Source organism: Oryctolagus cuniculus, chromosome 12, assembly GCF_964237555.1.
Source record: "Oryctolagus cuniculus chromosome 12, mOryCun1.1, whole genome shotgun sequence".
Lineage (NCBI taxonomy): Eukaryota > Metazoa > Chordata > Mammalia > Lagomorpha > Leporidae > Oryctolagus > Oryctolagus cuniculus.
Window position 1 is genome coordinate 80,270,216 of NC_091443.1, and position 18,999 is coordinate 80,289,214.

The 18,999-nt window shown below is 47.6% G+C and overlaps 1 protein-coding gene across 18 annotated transcripts in view; it reads left to right on the top strand.

The window, feature by feature from the left end:
- CGNL1 (cingulin like 1) overlaps nt 1-18,999 on the top strand; it is a 176,406-nt gene that overhangs the window by 93,841 nt on the left and 63,566 nt on the right. For 8 of the 18 annotated variants that reach the window (XM_051821926.2, XM_051821932.2, XM_051821927.2 and 5 more), the window contains one exon: nt 2,527-2,646. The exons of the other annotated variants lie outside the window; for them this stretch is intronic. In XM_051821926.2, coding sequence (XP_051677886.2) covers nt 2,527-2,646 — 120 coding nt within the window. The remainder of the gene's footprint in view (nt 1-2,526; nt 2,647-18,999) is intronic. 18 annotated transcript variants of the gene reach the window in all.

Sequence of the window (18,999 nt, forward strand, 5' to 3'; positions counted from 1 at the left end):
GAAACTCAGTTTAGTTAGGTCGTGGAAATAGAGCTGGTTCACAAAGAGTAAGCACCACAGTTCTGCTGTTGACCTTTTAAAACCCATACATGTAAACGCGGTCAGGAACCATGGTGAAATGCTAACGCAGGAGCTAAGACGCAAATGCCCCTGTGAACTCTGCAAGTTCTGCAGCCCCAGGCCGAGGAGTGAGCTGTGTTCTTGCAGAAGCCTGGGGCGTTGTGTGGCTTTGCTCAGAGAGGCAGAATTGCAGCCAGGACCCAGCTTTCTGGACTCCTTCACCTCTGTGCCTTTTGGCTTTTGTTACACAATTTGGTTTCGTTCGTCAGCAAAGTTAATGCAAAGGAGAATTGGCTGAAATGCCCAAACCCTTCCAAGTTAATTTTTCTCTTAATTGAATTGTTGGCTCCTACAAATAGATTCTAAGTCATGTTGAAGTCGTTCGCTGCGGGCTTCATGTTGGCCGTAGAAGCAGAGAAAAGCAACGTTTTGCTGGGGAAAATGCTTTGAAATATCATGCCATCTTTAGGGAAAGAGAAGAATTACAGAGGATGACATTATTTGTGTCTGCAAAGTATAGGTTGAAAATGATAAGAAAGAGCTTGATATTGTTTTGTTCTGTGATGACACTGACAGCTCAGAGCTAACAGGAACCCTCTCTCCTAAGCCCCATGGTGATTCACTGATTTTCGATTATGTCATGATAATTGCAAAGGACAAGAAGTGAAAGATGGGTTTGTTTGTTGTAACAATAGGAAGTCTGGGAAACAGGCTGTTTTGGGGCTACTATAACTTTGAGGCAGTTTTCAAAGCCTCTTGTTGACTTTCTAATCTTAGCTTTTTTCTGAGATTTGATTTAATTCGAGGGAGAAAATCAGAACTGATTAAATTTTCATTGCTTTGAGGGGACACATGTGCTTTTTGTGTCTCAGTTCATTGCTGTGCAACAGCCTGATGTCCTTTTTCTTGACCTCTGTGTGCCCTTGCTTTGCTAGGTACGTCCAGTGGGTTCCAGAGTAAAACGACTTCACTTTGAATTGTCATTTTTTGAAAAATCACCCTTACACCCAGCATATCAAAGCTCATGTCAGTGTGGAGTAATCTGGGTGGCTGACTTAAGGGTAGCTGAGAACTGTGTGTGATCCAAGGTTTAGGGAAAATCAAACTGCCACACACATGGGGTGGCAGGTATTTTATTAGAACCTTCTAGGTTCTCTATCATAGCTCTGAGTGGAGAAATGAAACACGATAGGGGAAAGAGAATATCTGAGATCCTTTGTGGAGACTTAGGCTCCTGCATTTCGACCCTTTGATAGGGCTGCCTTGTGGTTCGTTCACAGTGTTTTCATTATGTCGATTCAGGAGAGAGAACTGCCTTGACCCACGTCAATCTGAGAAGGAAATGACAAGCGGGTTAGTCCAGATGTATCACTGGTGGAGAACACGGAGTTTGAGTGCTAGGGAGGTAACACCAAGGGGTTCCTCTTAGGACATAGTGGAGTGTGCACCAGCAAGGGCACCCCTCCTTCAGAGGCCGCTGTTGGGTCACGCTTCCACCCTGAATGTATGAGCCTACGTTGGACTTCGAGGTTTAAAAGTCTATATGAGCCAGGGAGCCAAATCGTGTTCGAACTGCAGCATACACCTTGCTAGCCTTTGCTGTTTTTTTCCCCCTAATGTTTGTTATTAATTTGAAAGGCAAAGTTACAGAGAGAGAGAGAGAGAGAGAGAGGGAGGGAGAGATATTTTCCATCCACTGGTTCATTCCCCAAATTGCCATAAAAGCTGGAGCTGGGAACTTCTTTCAGGTCTCCTGCATGGGTGCAGGGGCCCAAGCATTTGGGCCAACGGCCCACTGCTTTCCCAGCCCATAGCAGGGAGCCGGATCAGAATAGGAGCATCCAGGAGTCGAATCGGCTCCCACATGGGATGCCGGTACTGCAGATGTCAGCTTTTCCCACCATGCCAAGGTGCCGCCCCTAGCCTTTGCTTCTGAAATTGACTGCTGAACAGTTGTGCTGAGATCCTTTCATGGGTTAAAATGTGTCCATTTAGTAGATAGATGCTATCTGTTACGTGGTTTTTGTTAGCAATATAGAATAATTGTCAGATTCTATTGCATATTGGGAGGAGAGCAATTAGATATGATTTTATAATCGGGTAAAAAATGTTTCTTAAATTTGTGCACCAGTGTTTAGCCTTTCTATGCCCCAGAAGAAGGAATCACTATTATGACAAAAGCTGGCATTTCTTTAAGGAATTTTATCCCATTGAAAAGTCTGTTTGACAGGTTTTAGGAGACAGTCCAACCTCCTTTCATCATTTATGCTAGTTTTATTGGCCACTGTCTTAGGCCAAAAAACCTGTAAAATGCTGTTTTATCATTTTTGATTATCAAGCACTTCATCTTGGCCTGAGCTTGAGCATTAAAAGTTGTAAACTCTCAGAACATTTGGTGAAAACTAGGAAATGAGCAACACCACAGAGGTATTCTGGACGGATACCTCATAATCGTGCTTTTTGCAGCCACAAAGGAGAGAGCCTGATTGCTCACCACGCAGGAATTCACGAGCGCCGGGGTCATGCGGCATTTCCTCGCCCTGCAGGAAGGATCGTGCCTCGCTGGCAGAGCAGGCACGGTTTGGGGTATGTGAACTATTTCACGTCCCTTCTTGCCAGAGAAATGGGTTTTCCTGGTCTCTTAGGGGATTCCATCAAACATTCTTTGAAAGGGTTGTTCATTCCCTGGCACCTTATTTCATAGCACGCTGCTTTTCTCAGTTCCATGTCCTTTGATGTGTTTTCCATCTGAAAAAATATTATTTGAGAGGCAAAAAGTAGAGATGAGAGAGCTCCCATTTTCTCACTCACTTCCTAAATGCATGCAATGGCCAGAAGTGGGTGGGCCAAAGCTGGGAGTCAGGAACTCATTCTCACGTGGGTGGCGGGAATCCAACCAATGGAGCCAACATCTGCTGCCTCCCAGGGTGTGTGTTAGCAGGATGCTGGAATTGGAAGCAGAACCTGGACTCAAACATGGGGAATCTGATATGGGATGCAGGCTTCCCAGTTAACTGCTAAGCCAAATGCCTGCCTGTGTTTGCGGTTTAGAAAAGGAAATGTCCACTGCCCCCGGGGTCTGTGGCAGTGGCCAGAGCCCTTTGGCACAGGGATGGCGTTGGGGAGGTGAATGAGTACCATCTGGCAGTGAAATGAGGCCTCTCCACAGTTAACCTCTCTTTCCCTTGTCCGTAACTACACACAGCAGAATTTCTTGATTTCTCAGAGATTAGGCTTAGCTCAAATTCCAGCTCCTTCGAGAACTTCCCTGGCTGCTCCGTAGACCCTACCGTTTTCAGAGACTGGGGGGTTGTTGCACATTTGATTCTCTGCTTTGTCTCCCCTGCCATGCTCGGGTCTGGCCATCGTGCATGCCAGTCGCTGGATGGTTGCTAAATGTGGATTCCAGGAATGGAGAGCCAACAAGGGAGATGCCCTCAGAGTTCCCGGAAAATCCCATGACCAAGCATTAGCCTGATTGGGGGCTTTCATTTAGGAATTAAAATTATTTCCCACGAGAATGGACAAATCTTGTCTGCTAAGAGCAATATCAATATGCTCCTATTGATCGTGGAAGGACAAATTTTGCCTTTAAAAGCTGCTGGTAGTTTGAGGATGATAAAAGAGCCACTTTGGCTCCTGTGCCAGGTAATATGATTTGGGGGTCATCAGGCACTCTCAGAATGCCCAGCACGCAGCACGTATCTCAGGAGAGTGCACAAGGGAGAAGATGATGGCATGGAGCCCGTCCCGCCATCCTTCACTTCCCTGGGGTATTTTTTTTTTTTTTTTTTGACAGGCAGAGTGGACAGAGAGAGAGAGAGAGAAAGGTCTTCCTTTTGCCGTTGGTTCACCCCGCAATGGCCGCCGTGGCCGGCGCACTATGGCCGGCGCACCGCACTGATCTGAAAGCAGGAGCCAGGTGCTTCTCCTGGTCTCCCATGGGGTGCAGGGCCCAAGGGCTTGGGCCATCCTCCACTGCACTCCCTGGCCACAGCAGAGAGCTGGCCTGGAAGAGGGGCAACCGGGACAGAATCCGGCGCCCCGACCGGGACTAGAACCCGGGGTGCCGGCGCCGCAAGGTGGAGGATTAGCCTAGTGAGCCATGGCGCCGGCCCCCTGGGGGATTTTTCAACATGGCATTTACAGATGGGCTCACCGAACAGTTGCTGAGAGCAGGCTCTGCTGCTCAGTTCTGTGAGGGCTGCGAAGAGGAATGAACACAGCGAGAAGCAGGGTGTGAGAGTCACAGGGGTGGGTGGGTGACACGCGGACCGTGACTCAGCCCGGAGGAGGGAGGAACAGAGAGGGAGAAGAAAAGGGCTTGTGGACGGCAGGAGGATGGGCAGGCCCGGACACACAGCCCTGAGAGGAGCGGCCAGGTGCCATGAGGGGAGAGCGTGGAGAAGGGAGCCTTCTTGGGTGAAATTAATGAGAAATCTAGGAATTTCGTACAGCGGACCACTTGTGCATTATGTCGTCACATACCCGGTCTCCTGTACTCCGATCTGGCGTGTTCCTCATCCTGTAATCTCCTTCTCACACAATGTCCACCTTTTATATTCTGTGGCCCTAATGAGAATTTTTTTCAAATTCAGTGATGTTGAATTTTTCTCTCTCCAACACAGCCCTTTAATTTTGGCTGCTTGTGAGTTGTTCACACAACTGTCTGACAGTGTCACCCAATCTCGGGAAATCAAATACGGGCTTCCCACCTCCTTTGCCCCACCACTCCTAGGTTTTCCCTGCTCTGTTTCCCACCAGGCTCTTGTGGGGAACAGGATGAACAAACAGAATGACAAAGTTACAGGTACTAGGGCCGGCACTGTGGCATAGCAGGTAAAGCCTCTGCCTGCAGTGCCGGCATCCCATATGGATGCCGATTCAAGTCTTGGCTGCTCCACTTCTGACCCAGCTCTCTGCGGTGGCCTGGGAGTGCAGTAGAGGATGGCCCAACTGGTTGGGCCCCTGCATCCGCGTGGGAGACCTGGAAGAAGCTCCTGGCTCCTGGCTCTGGATTGGCCCAGCTGCACCATGACAGCCATTTGGGGAGTGAACCGGCAGATGGAAGACCTTTCTCTTTCTCTCTGCCTCTGCCTGTGCCTCTCTGTGACTCTTTCAAATAAATAAATCTTAAAACTAAAGGTTATAGGTGCTGTGGTTGAGGCGATCACAACAGGTTTGTTGCTTTAGGTGGCTAAATTCAGGAGAGAAATAGCACATCTTCAGTAATTTGATACCCTGAGTGCCTTTTAGGTACCAAATTCTTAAGAATCAGAAGTGAAAAAGAATCTTCCTTTTCCAAGAAGTTTCTGCAAAAGATTCTAGACATTACCACATCTTTGGAACCAATTCCCCTTAGTAAATCTGAAACGATGAGAACGACCAAGAAAGCTTAAATTGGCTAACTGCAAGGCAGAAGAATGGATGTTGTCCTGGGGATGGGTTAAAATATATTTATTTTAAAAAAATCCGTTAGATTCCAGTTACAGTGAAGATTTCCAGAGGGAGTGCATCTTACAAGATGCAGCATTCTTACGGAGCGTTCCACTTTTCGTGGCTGGGAGGACAGAGCAGAGGCTGCAGCCTTCCTGGGGTGCTGTCAGGAAGGAGTGGGTTTTTTTGTTTTTGTTTTTTCCTTTGGGGGAGTGGAGTAGATTTGGCTGCTGCTGTGTCCTGGAGAGGATTTGGCCGCAGCATCCCAGTGCAGAAAGAAGAACTGGGGAAGAGTGACGTCAGGGAGATTGCTTACACCGGGACAGGTGGGACATGCGACCATCCTTAGGGACCACACCTGGGAGCCTTGAGCTTGGTTGAGCAGCCTGGCATTTTCTACCTGTTCCAGTGGGGACGCTAAGGGCAGGACTTCCAGGGTGCCCAGGTGACCCAGAAAATCCCAGTACATTCACATGCCATGTAAAGAGAAAGTGCTGAGACTTCATTGGGTGGAGAAAAAGGAAAATAAAAAGACAAAACTCCCAAACCACCTTGTCCAGGCCTCAGAACAGTCACCCATGGAGTTGCACGATGTCTTACCTTCTTTAGACCTGCGTGTCCGTAGTAGAGGGAGGAGAATGCCTGCCCGTGTCACACCTGTGCGGTGGAACAACCAGGGGAAGGGGCTTAAATGGACTGGGCAGTTCTGATGTTCAGTAGCCCTAGTTTTTGATCCCCTGGGAGTGGGTCGTTGCTGTGATTTTGGGAATTTCCACTCAATGAACAGTTTGTTGATCATCATTAACTAAGCAGATTCCTAGGGAATATTTCGGTGATGCCAGGCACTGTGCTAGGTTGTAGGAATGAAATGGACAATGGGGTTTCTGGATCATCACATGTACAGGGGTATAGTTCTGTTGTGATGAGCACTTGGAAGTGGAGAGAGGGAAGCAGGAGGGAAGTTTCCTGAGGAAAATGAGGATGAAGGTCTGAAGGATGATTTTAAGAACTCCACAAGTAGTGTAGCAGAGGAAACAGCATGTGCAGAAGGCTTGGGACAGGCGGGAGTGTGATCAGGCCAGGGTGTGGCCAGTGAAGACAGTGTAAGGGGTGGTGGGAAGTCCGGTGTGGAATGAAGTAGAGGCGTAGAGGCAAATAGGAAGCAGCTCACGCGTGCAGGGCACCTTACAGATTCTGTTCTTTTCCCTAAGAGCAATGGAAGTCGTTGATGACTCTGAGAGCGGAGAATGTGAATTTGACACAGGTGGATCCTTTCCACAAAGAGCCTGCCCTGGCCTCCGTGAGCAGATGGAACACCCTGGGGTGGTTCGTCCGTGCTGCCCCCCAAGAGGAAGCCATGGCTCTCTGGCACCTCCTCAGCAGCCCAGTTGTGTTTTCAGTGGGATTAGTACCTGTCCACGTCTCTGCTGATGTGTGTGGCGAAAGTAAGGGAAGAGGATCGTTGTGAGCTTTTGCTCTTTGCTAAGCCTTGGGTGCCTGCATTTGTACTCTCCCCCGTGAACGAGCAGGTGAGAGGTGATAGGGCTCACGGGTAAAGGGTCGAGTTTGATTTTTGGATGGTGAGGTGTGGCAGAGGAAAGTGTTCATTTTTCTTGCCTGAAAAGTACATTATAATGAGAATACATTTTATTTTTAGAAATGTATTTGAAGGAAGAGGGGGGAGATGCTGATTGATTGAACTTTGAACCACTGGTTTACTCACTAGATGCCAGCAGTAGCCAGGGCTGGGTGCGCTGAAGCCAGGAGCTCTGTCTGGGTCTCCCACATGGGTGCTGGGACACAAGCACTTACATCATCATCTGCTGTCTCCAGGATGTGCATTAGCAGGAGGCCGGATTGGAGGTGGTGGTGAGACTTGAACTCAGGCACTCAGATCTAGTATATGGATGTCCCAAGTGGCAGTTTAACCAGCTGTGCCACAAAGACCACCCCACTTTGTTTTATATATATATATATATATTTAATTAGAGAGTGGGGATACCTTTTAACGTTTATAGGAGCAGAGCAAATAACTGAGTGGAGTGTTTGCTTATCTCTCCAAATCGGATGGGTATTTGGAGACCTCTGTCCTATCTATGTTTCTGTTTTTTAAGATTTATTTATTTATTTGAAAGAGTTACACAGAGATGGAGAGGCAGAGAGAGAGAGAGGTCTTCAGTCCACTGGTTTACTCCCCAATTGACTGCAATCGTCAGAGCTGTGCCTATCAGAAGCCAGGAGCCTTCTCCGGGTCTCCCACATCAGTGCAGGGGCCCAAGCACTTGGGCCATCTTCTGCTTTTCCAGGCCACAGCAGAGAGCTGGATCAGAAGTAGAGCAGCCAGGACTCGAACAGGCACCCGTATGGATGATGGCACTGTAGTCAGTGGCTTTACCCGCTATGCCACAGTGCCAGCCCCAACATGGCTCTGTTTAAAGCCTGGGAATGTGAGTGAGGAAGGACCTGAGCCATTTCCTGAGGGCCTGAGACCACATGCATTTCCAGATGTGGTTTTGGTTGAACCACGAGAACTAGGCAGTGCAATGACAGAGGCTGTTTTTAATAGTCAAGGACAATTATAGCCACTGGAATATTGCACATACTTGAGTCCTTAACATCTGAGAGGGGGAAAAGCTGTAATTTTATTATCAGAAATCCTACTCCATCTGTGTTACTCTCTGACTCTCTAGACTCTGGCTGATAGATATTTTTCTTAAGGCTTGCCAAGATCATGAAGTCGATTTCTACTTGGTGGAAAGATTTGGCATCATTATCTGATCCCTTTAAGCAGAAAATGGAATATGTCATACGCTCTAAATCCTTTAGATAAGAAGCATATGGCAAGAGAAATGTCTGCAGTGGCAAAGTAAGCCAGGGTGTAGAAGATGTTTATGGCAGTCAGCTTCTCAGTTGGCCCCAGTGATGCACACTTCCTTGTAGCCTTCCTCCTTTGTAGTACCTTCCCATGTTGAGTTGGGGTGACTTGTGTAACCAATAGATGGTTATAGAAATGCTGGTGTGTGAATTCCATTGCTAGGTGAAAAAAAGGCATTGTTCCTTGCTCCTGGCTTGGTGTTGCATCTCTCTGTGGGAAGCTGCTACCGTGTTGTGAAGTCACTCAGTAGCCTGCAGAAGGACTGTGTCCTTGGGGACTGTTGCTGTGTGGATGTGCTGTCTTGGAAGCAGACCCTCCAGCTCCAGGGAAGCCTTCGGATGCTGACAGCCTTGGCTGGCATCTTCTTTTTTTATTTATTTCTTGGAGAGGGGAAGCTGGAAAGGAAGAGAGAAGGGAGAGTGAGTTCTCCATCTGCTGGCTCACTCCCCAAATACTATAATGGCTGGGGCTGGATGAGGCTGAAACCAGGAGTCAGGAACTCAATCCAGGTCTCCCAGGTAGGTGGCAGAGACTCAATTACTTGAGCCGTCATGGCTGCCTCCCGGGGTCTGCATTAGCACGAAGCTGCAGAGAGGGGCCAGAGCATGGCACTGCACCCAGGCACTCAGATGTGGGAGGCAGGCCAGGCTGAACATCTTGGCCGCAATCTGATGAGAAACCCTGAGCGCCTGAATCCAGTTCATTGTGTCACTCCTAAATTCATTACCCTCCAAATTCTGAGAGCTAGTGCATGGTGGTTCTTTTAGGCTGCTGAGTATTGAAATAGTTTGTTGAGCAGCGATAGATGTCTACTGCAGCATTTTGACTTAGCCTAGGCAGTGAATAGTGTTGTGTTGTGTTTGTGTATCTATTCATTCAACAGATATTTTTGAGTGCTTGTCTATTTGTGGTGCTGGACTTACATAAAAGGATTTAGGCATGTTGTTGGTGGCACATGGATCGCACTGGAAATTCTTAGAGTAGTAAGGAGGTGGCCTCTGAAGTAGATAGATGTGGTTTGGTGAGTTCTGAGTTCTGGAGTAAGTCATGTGTTCATGGTGACCGCACGTTAGGATTCTGGAAATGTGTGTGAGAACAGTTAGAGGGAATGGAAAAATCCTGCCTCAGGCATCACTCAGAAAGAGAACTTGTCTGAGCCAGCAGCATTAGGATAATTTCATGAAAGACAAAATAAAGGGCTAGGTGTCTGACTCCTGGCGTGGATGGAGTCATGCGGTTGTGTCAGCAGCCAGGAGGAGTTGGGGACCGGGAGCAGCGTGATCCTTTACTTGGGAAATTCTAAAGTCATGGCTGGGCCTCACCCTTGGGGGCTACACAGATGCAGGCGAGAAGATGGCCAAGCACACACATTTTTCCTTTTAACATTTGCCTTCTCTCTTTGCTTCTTTTTGTTTTATTTGTTAAAGTTCTGCACATGTTTCTCAAGTGTGTGGTCCAAAGGGAAGAAATACTGCCTGTGTCTGGACGTAGGGAAACTTTGAATCCACTTACAGTTAGGAGGGGAAAAAGGAAAAAAAAAGGCTGGATGCTTCAAAGACTTTGTGGAACCAGTCTGGATATAAAGAAGTCAAGCAAATACATGACAGAGCTCAGCCAAGGTGACATGGAGATGGGTCTGGAGGCACTGGGCTGATGTAGCCCGGGGAGGTTGTTAAAACCTTGTCTTTTCCCAAACCGTCTGCTGTGCTCCAGAGAAAGAGCTGGTTGGATGACAGCACAGGGACGACGTAGCTGGCAAACTGGTTGGAAAACACTGAGTTCTCCATGTCCTCGTAGCAAGAATCAAAGCGTTCTAAATGCTGGAAAATACGCAGACTGGTTGTCTGGTAGAATCCCTATGGGGAAGTCCTTTGAGCCACTTGGGTTCATACCTATGATCCAAACTTGAGCCCAGCATGGGCCAAGTCCAAGGAACAGGGAGCTGTTTTTGCCCTCCTTGTGTCTACCTGGTCGAGGCATTCTGCTTCTGTGTCTCCAAGTGAGTGACCTTGTGTGAAAGATTCCCACGGCTTCTTCTGTACTTGCTTGCTGGGATCCCTGGCCTGGCAGGCCCCTACCTTGCCTGCTCTGCCTCCTTCTACCAGTCCTGTAGGGAACTGTTTCCTTTGCAGGCCCAACTCGGTGTCATTCCCCGGATCTGTGTTAGTGACCCTTCAACCAGCAGCAGATGCCTGAGCTGTGTACCGTGCACTTCCTGCTACTGAACTGGAGAGAGAACGTGGCCGGCAGGTGCTGACCTCTGGGGCTGATTCAGGGCCGGTGGAGAACCGGGGTTAATCATTGACTCTGCTCCCGCGCGGCCACTGGTGTTGACCTTGATGGGACACCGCTGGGAGTTAGTGAGAGCCTGGCCTGGCATTTAACTCTCAGGGTAATGTGGCCCAGAAATGACTTCTTGCTTTGTGGTCAATCCTGTCTCTGCGTTTATGGCTGACATTCATATACATCCGGCCCTGTCCGCCTCCAGCAGTCAGCACTGTGTGCTCACTTTGTTTGGGAGACGGATGTCACATAAGGTCAGGGGCCTGGCTTGTTGCTGTAGGAGGACAAAGGCCGCAGTGATCAGGATGCTCGCTGGGAGAGGCAGCGGAACAACATTTGGGCCTGGTCGGTGTGGCAGGTTAGAAAGCACCCTATCTCCCCGTGCCCCTTTTGTTTTAAACTCACAGCTTCTCTCCTTGTGCGGTTCTGAGTCTTTGACTCTGGTGCTACCAGAGGTTAAATTGGAGCAACTTCCTAGTGTCAAGTCAACAGCCTTGCCCTTTCTAGAAGGCACTTGAACTGGAGGAGGCCCTCTCACTGTCGACACTGCTCCCTCCCTTCCCCGAAATGAAATCCACTCCAGGGCAATGATTGCCTGCTGGTGTGTCTTGCAGAAAGCGGCCTTAAAAGTGCTAACTGCTGAACAGACATAGATTGGCGAGAGGCTCCATGGTGATGCGGGAGGTGGACCCTAACTAATTAGGGAGCTTGCTGTAGTCTGTGTTGGGTGAGCAGGAGGGTTTGCTTATTGATCTCTACAGTAGGAATGTAGTTAATTCCCTGTCGAGAGCTACAGAGTACTGTGGAGATCCGGCTGCCCCAGCCCTCCAGGGAAGCACAAGGACTTGGTTAGAGGTGGTTGCTGGTCTCTTGCTGTTTCCACTACACTGGCTGGCACTTTTATCCAGCTAACAAATATGTGCTCTATAAACACACTTGTACTTTTGAGGGAGGCAGTTGGGTCAAGAAGAGAGTTTGCAGAGATGGGCGTGAAAAACTGAGCCAGGCAGAGAAAGGCAGATGCAGAAAAGAAGGAGCTGGAAGGGAGAGGGCTGGGGACCGACCAGCGCCTGGCTGTGCAAGCAGTCAGCATTATAAATAGGAGCCCTTTGAAGTGTGATGGGAGCAAGGCAGGGCGTGGAGGTAGGAGGGAGCACAGACTGGCAAGGGGAGGACGAGATGCAGGGGAATGAGGTCGGTAGCAAGCAGGGAATGCGGTAACACCCAGAGGAGAAAGAGGAATCAATGGCGGGGGGGGGGGGGGGGGGGGGTTGAGCCAGCAGAAAAAGGAGAAAAGACGGGGCTGAAAAATTCGAGAGAGACAGCAAAGGACAGGTCTCTGTTAACACCACGTGGGACTTCTGCTCCGGGAACTTTGACACATAGTTACCCTTAAGAAGTGTGGCAGCCAGTGTTTCTTTTATTGCAGTGTTAGAAAGATACGGTTATTAGGCCGGCGCCGCGGCTCACTAGGCTAATCCTCCGCCTAGCGGCGCCGGCACACCGGGTTCTAGTCCCGGTCGGGGCGCCGGATTCTGTCCCGGTTGCCCCTCTTCCAGGCCAGCCCTCTGCCGTGGCCAGGGAGTGCAGTGGAGGATGGCCCAGGTGCTTGGGCCCTGCACCCCATGGGAGACCAGGAAAAGCACCTGGCTCCTGGCTCCTGCCATCGGATCAGCGCGGTGCGCCGGCCGCAGCGCGCCGGCCGCGGCGGCCATTGGAGGGTGAACCAACGGCAAAAAGGAAGACCTTTCTCTCTGTCTCTCTCTCTCACTGTCCACTCTGCCTGTCAAAAAAAAAAAAAAAAAAAAAAAAAAGATACGGTTATTAAATCAATGGCTTTTTAAAGTAAAATGTGAAGTGTGAGAAACTCGAAGAGGATACGTGAACCTCTTGTTACTTGAGATGGGCAATTTCTTTGCCTCTTATTTTTAGGGTCTCTGTCCATTGTATTGAGTGTGGGTCTGGACATATGCATTGAATATAATGCTTAAAAGAGTTACAAGTGTTGGCTGGTGCCGCGGCTCACTTGGCTAATCCCCTGCCTGTGGCACTGGCACCCCGGGGTCTAGTCCCAGTTGGGGCGCTGGATTATGTCCTGGTTGCTCCTCTTCCACTCCAGCTCTCTGCTGTGGCCCAGGAAGGCAGTGGAGGATGGCTCAAGTGCTTGGGCCCTGCACCCCATGGGAGACCAGGAGGAAGCACCTGGCTCCTGGCTTTGGATCGGCACAGTGCCGGCTGCAGCAGCCATTTGGGGGGTGAACCAACAGAAGGAAGACCTTTCTCTTTGTCTCTCTCTCTCTCTCTCTCTCAATGTCTAACTCTGCCTGTCAAAAAAAAAAAAAAAAAAGTTACAAGTGCCGTTTATTTGTCTGTGGAACAAAAGAACATAGTTCAGTAAGTTGTAGAAGATAGGGAAGGCATCAGAAAAAGAATTTAAATGACCTACAACCAACCTCTGCGGGTGAAACTAGTATTCTTTTTTTTAAAAAATGTGTTTTTGGAGCTGAGAATTTGACAGCCCTCCGAAGAGAGTGAAGAGAGGATGGGTACACTTGTGCTTCCCTGCTACCTGTCTGTGAACGTGTGGCTTTACTTGGTGGGTGTGCGACCTTGTTGTTCCGACCAGCTGGCTTAGAGACAATTCTCTTCTTCGTGAAACTGACTTTGTTTCATCTTTCACCATAGATTTTTCTGTTACTCTGTTCAAATCATTTCTTGGTGCACAGTAAACTTTACAAAACCTTCTGTTTGCCGGCGCCACGGCTCACTAGGCTAATCCTCCGCCTTGCGGCGCCGGCACACTGGGTTCTAGTCCCGGTCGGGGCGCCGGTTCTGTCCCGGGTACCCCTCTTCCAGGCCAGCTCTCTGCTATGGCCCGGGAGTGCAGTGGAGGATGGCCCAAGTGCTTGGGCCCTGCACCCCATGGGAGACCAGGATAAGTACCTGGCTCCTGGCTCCTGCCATTGGATCAGCGCGGTGCGCCGGCCGCGGCGGCCACTGGAGGGTGAACCAGCGGCAAAGGAAGACCTTTCTCTCTGTCTCTCTCTCTCTCACTGTCCACTCTGCCTGTCAAAAAAAAAAAAAAAAAAAAAAAAAACCTTCTGTTTGTATCCAGACAGTATCAGCTCAACCATACTACTGTATGTTTGCTAATACAGCCAGTAATTGAGAAAGATTTGGGTTCAAAGAAGGAGTGAATATTTTATGGAAGAATTTAAAAACAATTGTCTTACATTAAGGTAATTACAAATTCACAGTTGTAAGAAATAATACAGGTGGACCCCATATGCCTTTTATCCTTTTTCCACTCAGAGTAACATTACGAACTGTAATGCAGTAGCACAATCAGGATACTATTATTGATATAGTCCAGACACAGGACATTTGCAACACCCCTAGGATCCCTCTTGCTGTCCTTTTTTTAAAGTTTATTGGGGTGGCGCTGTGGTGTGGCGGGTAAAGCCACCGCCTGCATTGTTGGCATCCTGTATGGGCCCTGGTTTTTGTCCCAGCCGCTCCACTTCTGATCTAGCTCCCTGCTAATGTGCCTAGGAAAGCAGTGGAGATGGCCCAAGTGCTTGGGCCCCTGCACCCATGTGGGAGACCTGGAAGAAGCTCCTGGCTACTGGCTTTGGATTGGCCCAACTCTGGTTGTTGTAGCCATTTGTAGAGTAAACCAATGGATTGAAGATCTCTTTCTCTCCTTGTCTCTCTCTGGCTCTCTTTGTAGCTCTGCCTTTTAAATGAATCTTTAAAAAAATTATTTACTTGGATGAATTACAGAGAGAACACTTCTACCCACTGGTTCACTCCCCAGATGGCCGCAACAGCCAGGGCTGGGCCAGGCTGAAGCCAGGAGCTTCAGGGTCTCCCATGTGGTTACAGGGGCTGAAGCACTTGGGCCATCCTCTGCTGCTTTCCTAGGTACTAGCAGGGAGCTGGATTGGAAGTAAAGCAGCTGGGGCAAAAAATGGCACCCACTGGGATGCCAGTGTTGCAGGCTGCGACTTACCAGCAATGCCACATTGCTGGCTCCCCTGCTGTTCTTTTGCAGTCACACTCACTTCCTTGTTATCCTTCTTGACCTGCCTTAGCACAAATGCTAATTTGTTCTCCAGTTTTTAGATTGTATCATTTCAAGGATGACATAAAGATATAGATGCAATCATACATTACGTTACCTTTTTGGATTTATTTTTTCCATTATGCATAGTTTTCTGGAGAGTTATTGCAGCTGTTGCATGGATGAAGTCATCCTTTGCTTTTTCTTACTTAAGTTATACCCCGTGGTATGGCTGGACCACTGTTTTTTTTTTTTTAATTTTTTTATTTTTTTACAGGCAGAGTGGATAGTGAGAGAGACAGAGAGAAAGGTCTTCCTTTGCCATTGGTTCACCCTCCAATGGCTGCTGCAGCTGGCGCGCTGCGGCCGGCACACTGTGCTGATCCGATGGCAGGAGCCAGGTGCCTCCTCCTGGTCTCCCATGGGGTGCAGGGCCCAAGCACTCGGGCCATCCTCCACTGCACTCCCTGGCCACAGCAGAGAGCTGGCCTGGAAGAGGGGCAACCGGGACAGAATCCAGCGCCCCGACTGGGTCTAGAACCCGGTGTGCCGGCGCCGCAAGGCGGAGGATTAGCCTATTGAGCCGTGGCACCGGCCGCTACTGTTTATTTAATGACCATTTACCTGGTCAAAGACATCTGAGATGGTGTTAATTTTGTGCTGGTAATTCCCAAATGTGGCCCTTGGTCTGCTCTCTGCCTGGGATGAAACTCCTGGTTCATTTTTCTGATCACCCTCTCCCTTTTATGAAGCCCTCATCTTCCCCTGTATTTCTATGACTCTCTAAATCAATTTTAAATGTTAAAAAAAATTTGTGCTGGTATGAATAAAACTCCTATGAACGTTGGTATACAGACTTTTGTTTCGATTTTTCTGTAGTATAAGTGCAGTTGCTGTTTTGAATGATCGTTACGTGTTGAGTTTTAAAGAAATGGCAGTACTGTTTTACATTGCCATCAGCAGTGTATGAATGATCCAGTTTCTTGATCTTTGCCAGCACTTGGCGTTGTCAATAGTTTTAATTCTTGTCATTCCCTCATAGGTGTTTAGTGAGATACCATTGTGGTTTTAATATGCAGTTTTCTATTGTCTAATGATGAACATCTTTTAGTGTGCTAACTGCATGCATATCTTGTGAAGTGTCTACTCTCTGTCCATCTTCTAATTGCTGAATTTTGAAAATTCTTTATACTTGTATTCTAAATAGAGGATTTTGTGAGATAAGTGGTCTATAAATAAATTCCCTTATTCCTTTTAGTGGAGTCTTTTGAAAAGCAAAATGTCTGTAATTTTGATGAGGTCTAACATACAATTTTCCTTCTATGGATTGTGCTGTTGATACCACATTTAAAAATGCTTTGTCTTCAAAGATTTTTCCCTTTGAAATTTCATTTCTATTTACTTGAGAGAGACAGAAACATACAGAAAGAGAGAGAGAGAGAGATCCTATCCAACTCTCTGGTTCTGTCCCCAAATGGTGGCAAAGGCCAGGACTGGGCCAGGCTGAATCTGGGAGCTAGGAACTCAATCCAGTTTTCCCATGTGGGTGGAAGGGCCTCCATTACTTGAGCCGTCACCTGGCACCTCCAAGAGTGCACATAGGCAGGAAGCTGGAAACAGAACCAGGAGCTGGGGCTGGGAATCAAAGCCACGCACTCCGATACATTTAGGTCATGGGTTTCTTAGACCCATCCTGCTGCTGCTTTTTCTTTTTTTCTGGTTTTTTTTTTTTTAATAAAAATTTTGTAGTTTTAAAATTTTATATTTGCATTCATGACCCATTTCAATTAAATTTTGTAGAAGATGATGTTTAGGTTGAGATTGATTTATTTTGCCTATGAGCATCGATTTGTTGAAAAGGCTGTTTTTCCTACACTGAATTGATTTTGAAACTTTGACAAAGATGAGTTGGCCATATTTGTGTTGATCTATTTCTGGATTCTGTTTCATTGACCTGTGTTACCTGTTCCTCTGCCAATATCACATGGTCTTGATTATGGCCACATAACATCTTTTTTTTTTTTTTTTAAAGATTCTCTTTGAGAGGTAGTTACAGACAGTGAGAGAGAGAGAAAGGTCTTCCTTCCATTGGTTCACTAACAAAATGGCTGCAACGGTTAGAGCTGCACCGATCAGGAGCCAGGAGCTTCTTCCTGGTCTCCCACGTGGGTGCAGGGGCCCAAGGACTTGGGCCATCTTCTACTGCTTTCCCAACCTGCAGCAGAGAGCTGGATTGGAAGAGGAGCAGCCGGGACTAGAACTGGTGCCCATATGGGATGCCAGCACTGCAGGTGGAGGGTTAATTTACTGTGCCATGGCGCTGGCCCCAACATCTTTTTCTTTTCTTTTTTTAAAGATTTATTTATTTATTTGAAAAGCAGAGTTACAGAGAGGCAGAGGGAGAGAGAGAGAAAGAGAGAAGTCTTCTATCTGTGGGTCTATAACCCTAGATGGCCACAGTGGCTAGAACTGAGCCAATTCAGAGCCAGGAGCCAGGAGCTTCCTCCAGGTCATCCATGCTGGTGCAGGGGCCCGAACAATTGGGCCATCTTCCATTGCTTTCCAGGCCATAGCAGAGAGCTGGAGTGAAAGTGGAGCAGCCGGGACTAGAACTGATACCCACATGGGATGTCAGCACTGCAGGTGGCGGCTTTACCCTCTAAACCACAGTGCTGAGCCCTGTATAACATCTTGAAATCCAATAGACAAATTCTTCCCATTTTTTTTCTTCTTCAAAGTTATTCTGATTACTCTGCCTTTTCATACATGTGTTAGACCAGTATTGTCTATAAGTTTTTTGAGATTTTGACAGAAATTATTTTAAATCTACATGTCAGTGTGGGTGGAATTGACATTGTTACTATGTTAATTCTTCCAATCCATGAACATGATATGTTTCTCCATTCATTTAGAACTCTTTTGGTTTATTTCACTTGTGTCAGCATTTGATTTTTTATTGTTGAACATGCGTGTCCTGAACATGTTTTGTTAGGCTTACACCCAAGTGTTAGATTTTTTGTGTATTTGTAACGGTGTTATATTTTAAAATTTCAGTATCCCTGCGTTCATTGCTGGTGTAGAGGTATACAGTTATATGCTGTTATCTATATTTATTTCACATCAGGGCCTCGGTTTTATCTTGTTTACTTAGTGACCTCATTGAACTCTCTCTCTTTGAAGTTTCTGTCTCTGGTAGATTCCTCGGGGTTTTTCTCTGAGGCAGTCATGTTCCTGCAGAGAAGGACAGTTTTTTTTCGTCTCTCTGAGCTGTGTGCTTTGACTTTTCTCCCGAGTTGTGGGCTAGGACATCCAGCACCATGTTGAATAAGAGTGGTGAGAGTAGATGTTTTCCCCTTATTCCCAGTCTTAAAGGGAAAGCACTTGGTCTCTCACCAGCAAGCATAGCATCAGTTGTAGGTCTTTTGTAGTTGCTTGCTACTGAGTTAGTTTCCCTCTCTAGTCTTCTGGGAGTTAGTCTTATTTTAAATCACGAGTGAATGTTGAATATTTGTCAAATGTTCCTTTGCGCTGGTGCTGCGGCTCACTAGGCTAATCCTCCGCCTTGCGGCGCCGGCACACCAGGTTCTAGTCCCAGTCGGGGTGCCGGATTCTGTCCCGGTTGCCCCTCTTCCAGGCCAGCTCTCTGCTGTGGCCAGGGAGTGCAGTGGAGGATGGCCCAAGTACTTGGGCCCTGCACCCCATGGGAGACCAGGATAGGTACCTGGCTCCTGCCTTCGGATCAGCGCGGTGCGCCGGCCATTGGAGGGTGAACCAACGGCAAAAGGAAGACCTTTTTCTCTCTCTCTCTCACTGTCCACTCTGCCTGTCAAATAAATAAATAAATAAAAATGTTCCATTGCATCCCTTTATGATCATGTGATTTATTTTATTAAATCAGCCTGCCATCTGTAGAATGAACTTCATTTGGCCACACAGTGTAATTATTCTGTATAGGGCTGATACTTTGTTATGGATTTTGTGTCTTTGTTCATGAGGGCTGTTGGCCTGCAGTTCATTTTTTCTTTTTTGGGGGAGTATTGTCTGTTTGATTTTTGTATCTGGGTGTGTGTGGACATCATTAAATGAATGGAGAAGTATTTCTTCCTCCTCTATTTTTGGAAGAGGTTGTGTAACATTAGTGTTTTTTGCTTTTCTGAATGCATGCTCAAGTTCTCCAATGAAGCTATCAAGACCTGAAAATTTCTTTTTTGAAAGCTTTAAAATTACAAGTTTCATTTCCTAGTAGTTATGGGATTCTTCAGATGGTCTATTTCATGTTGCC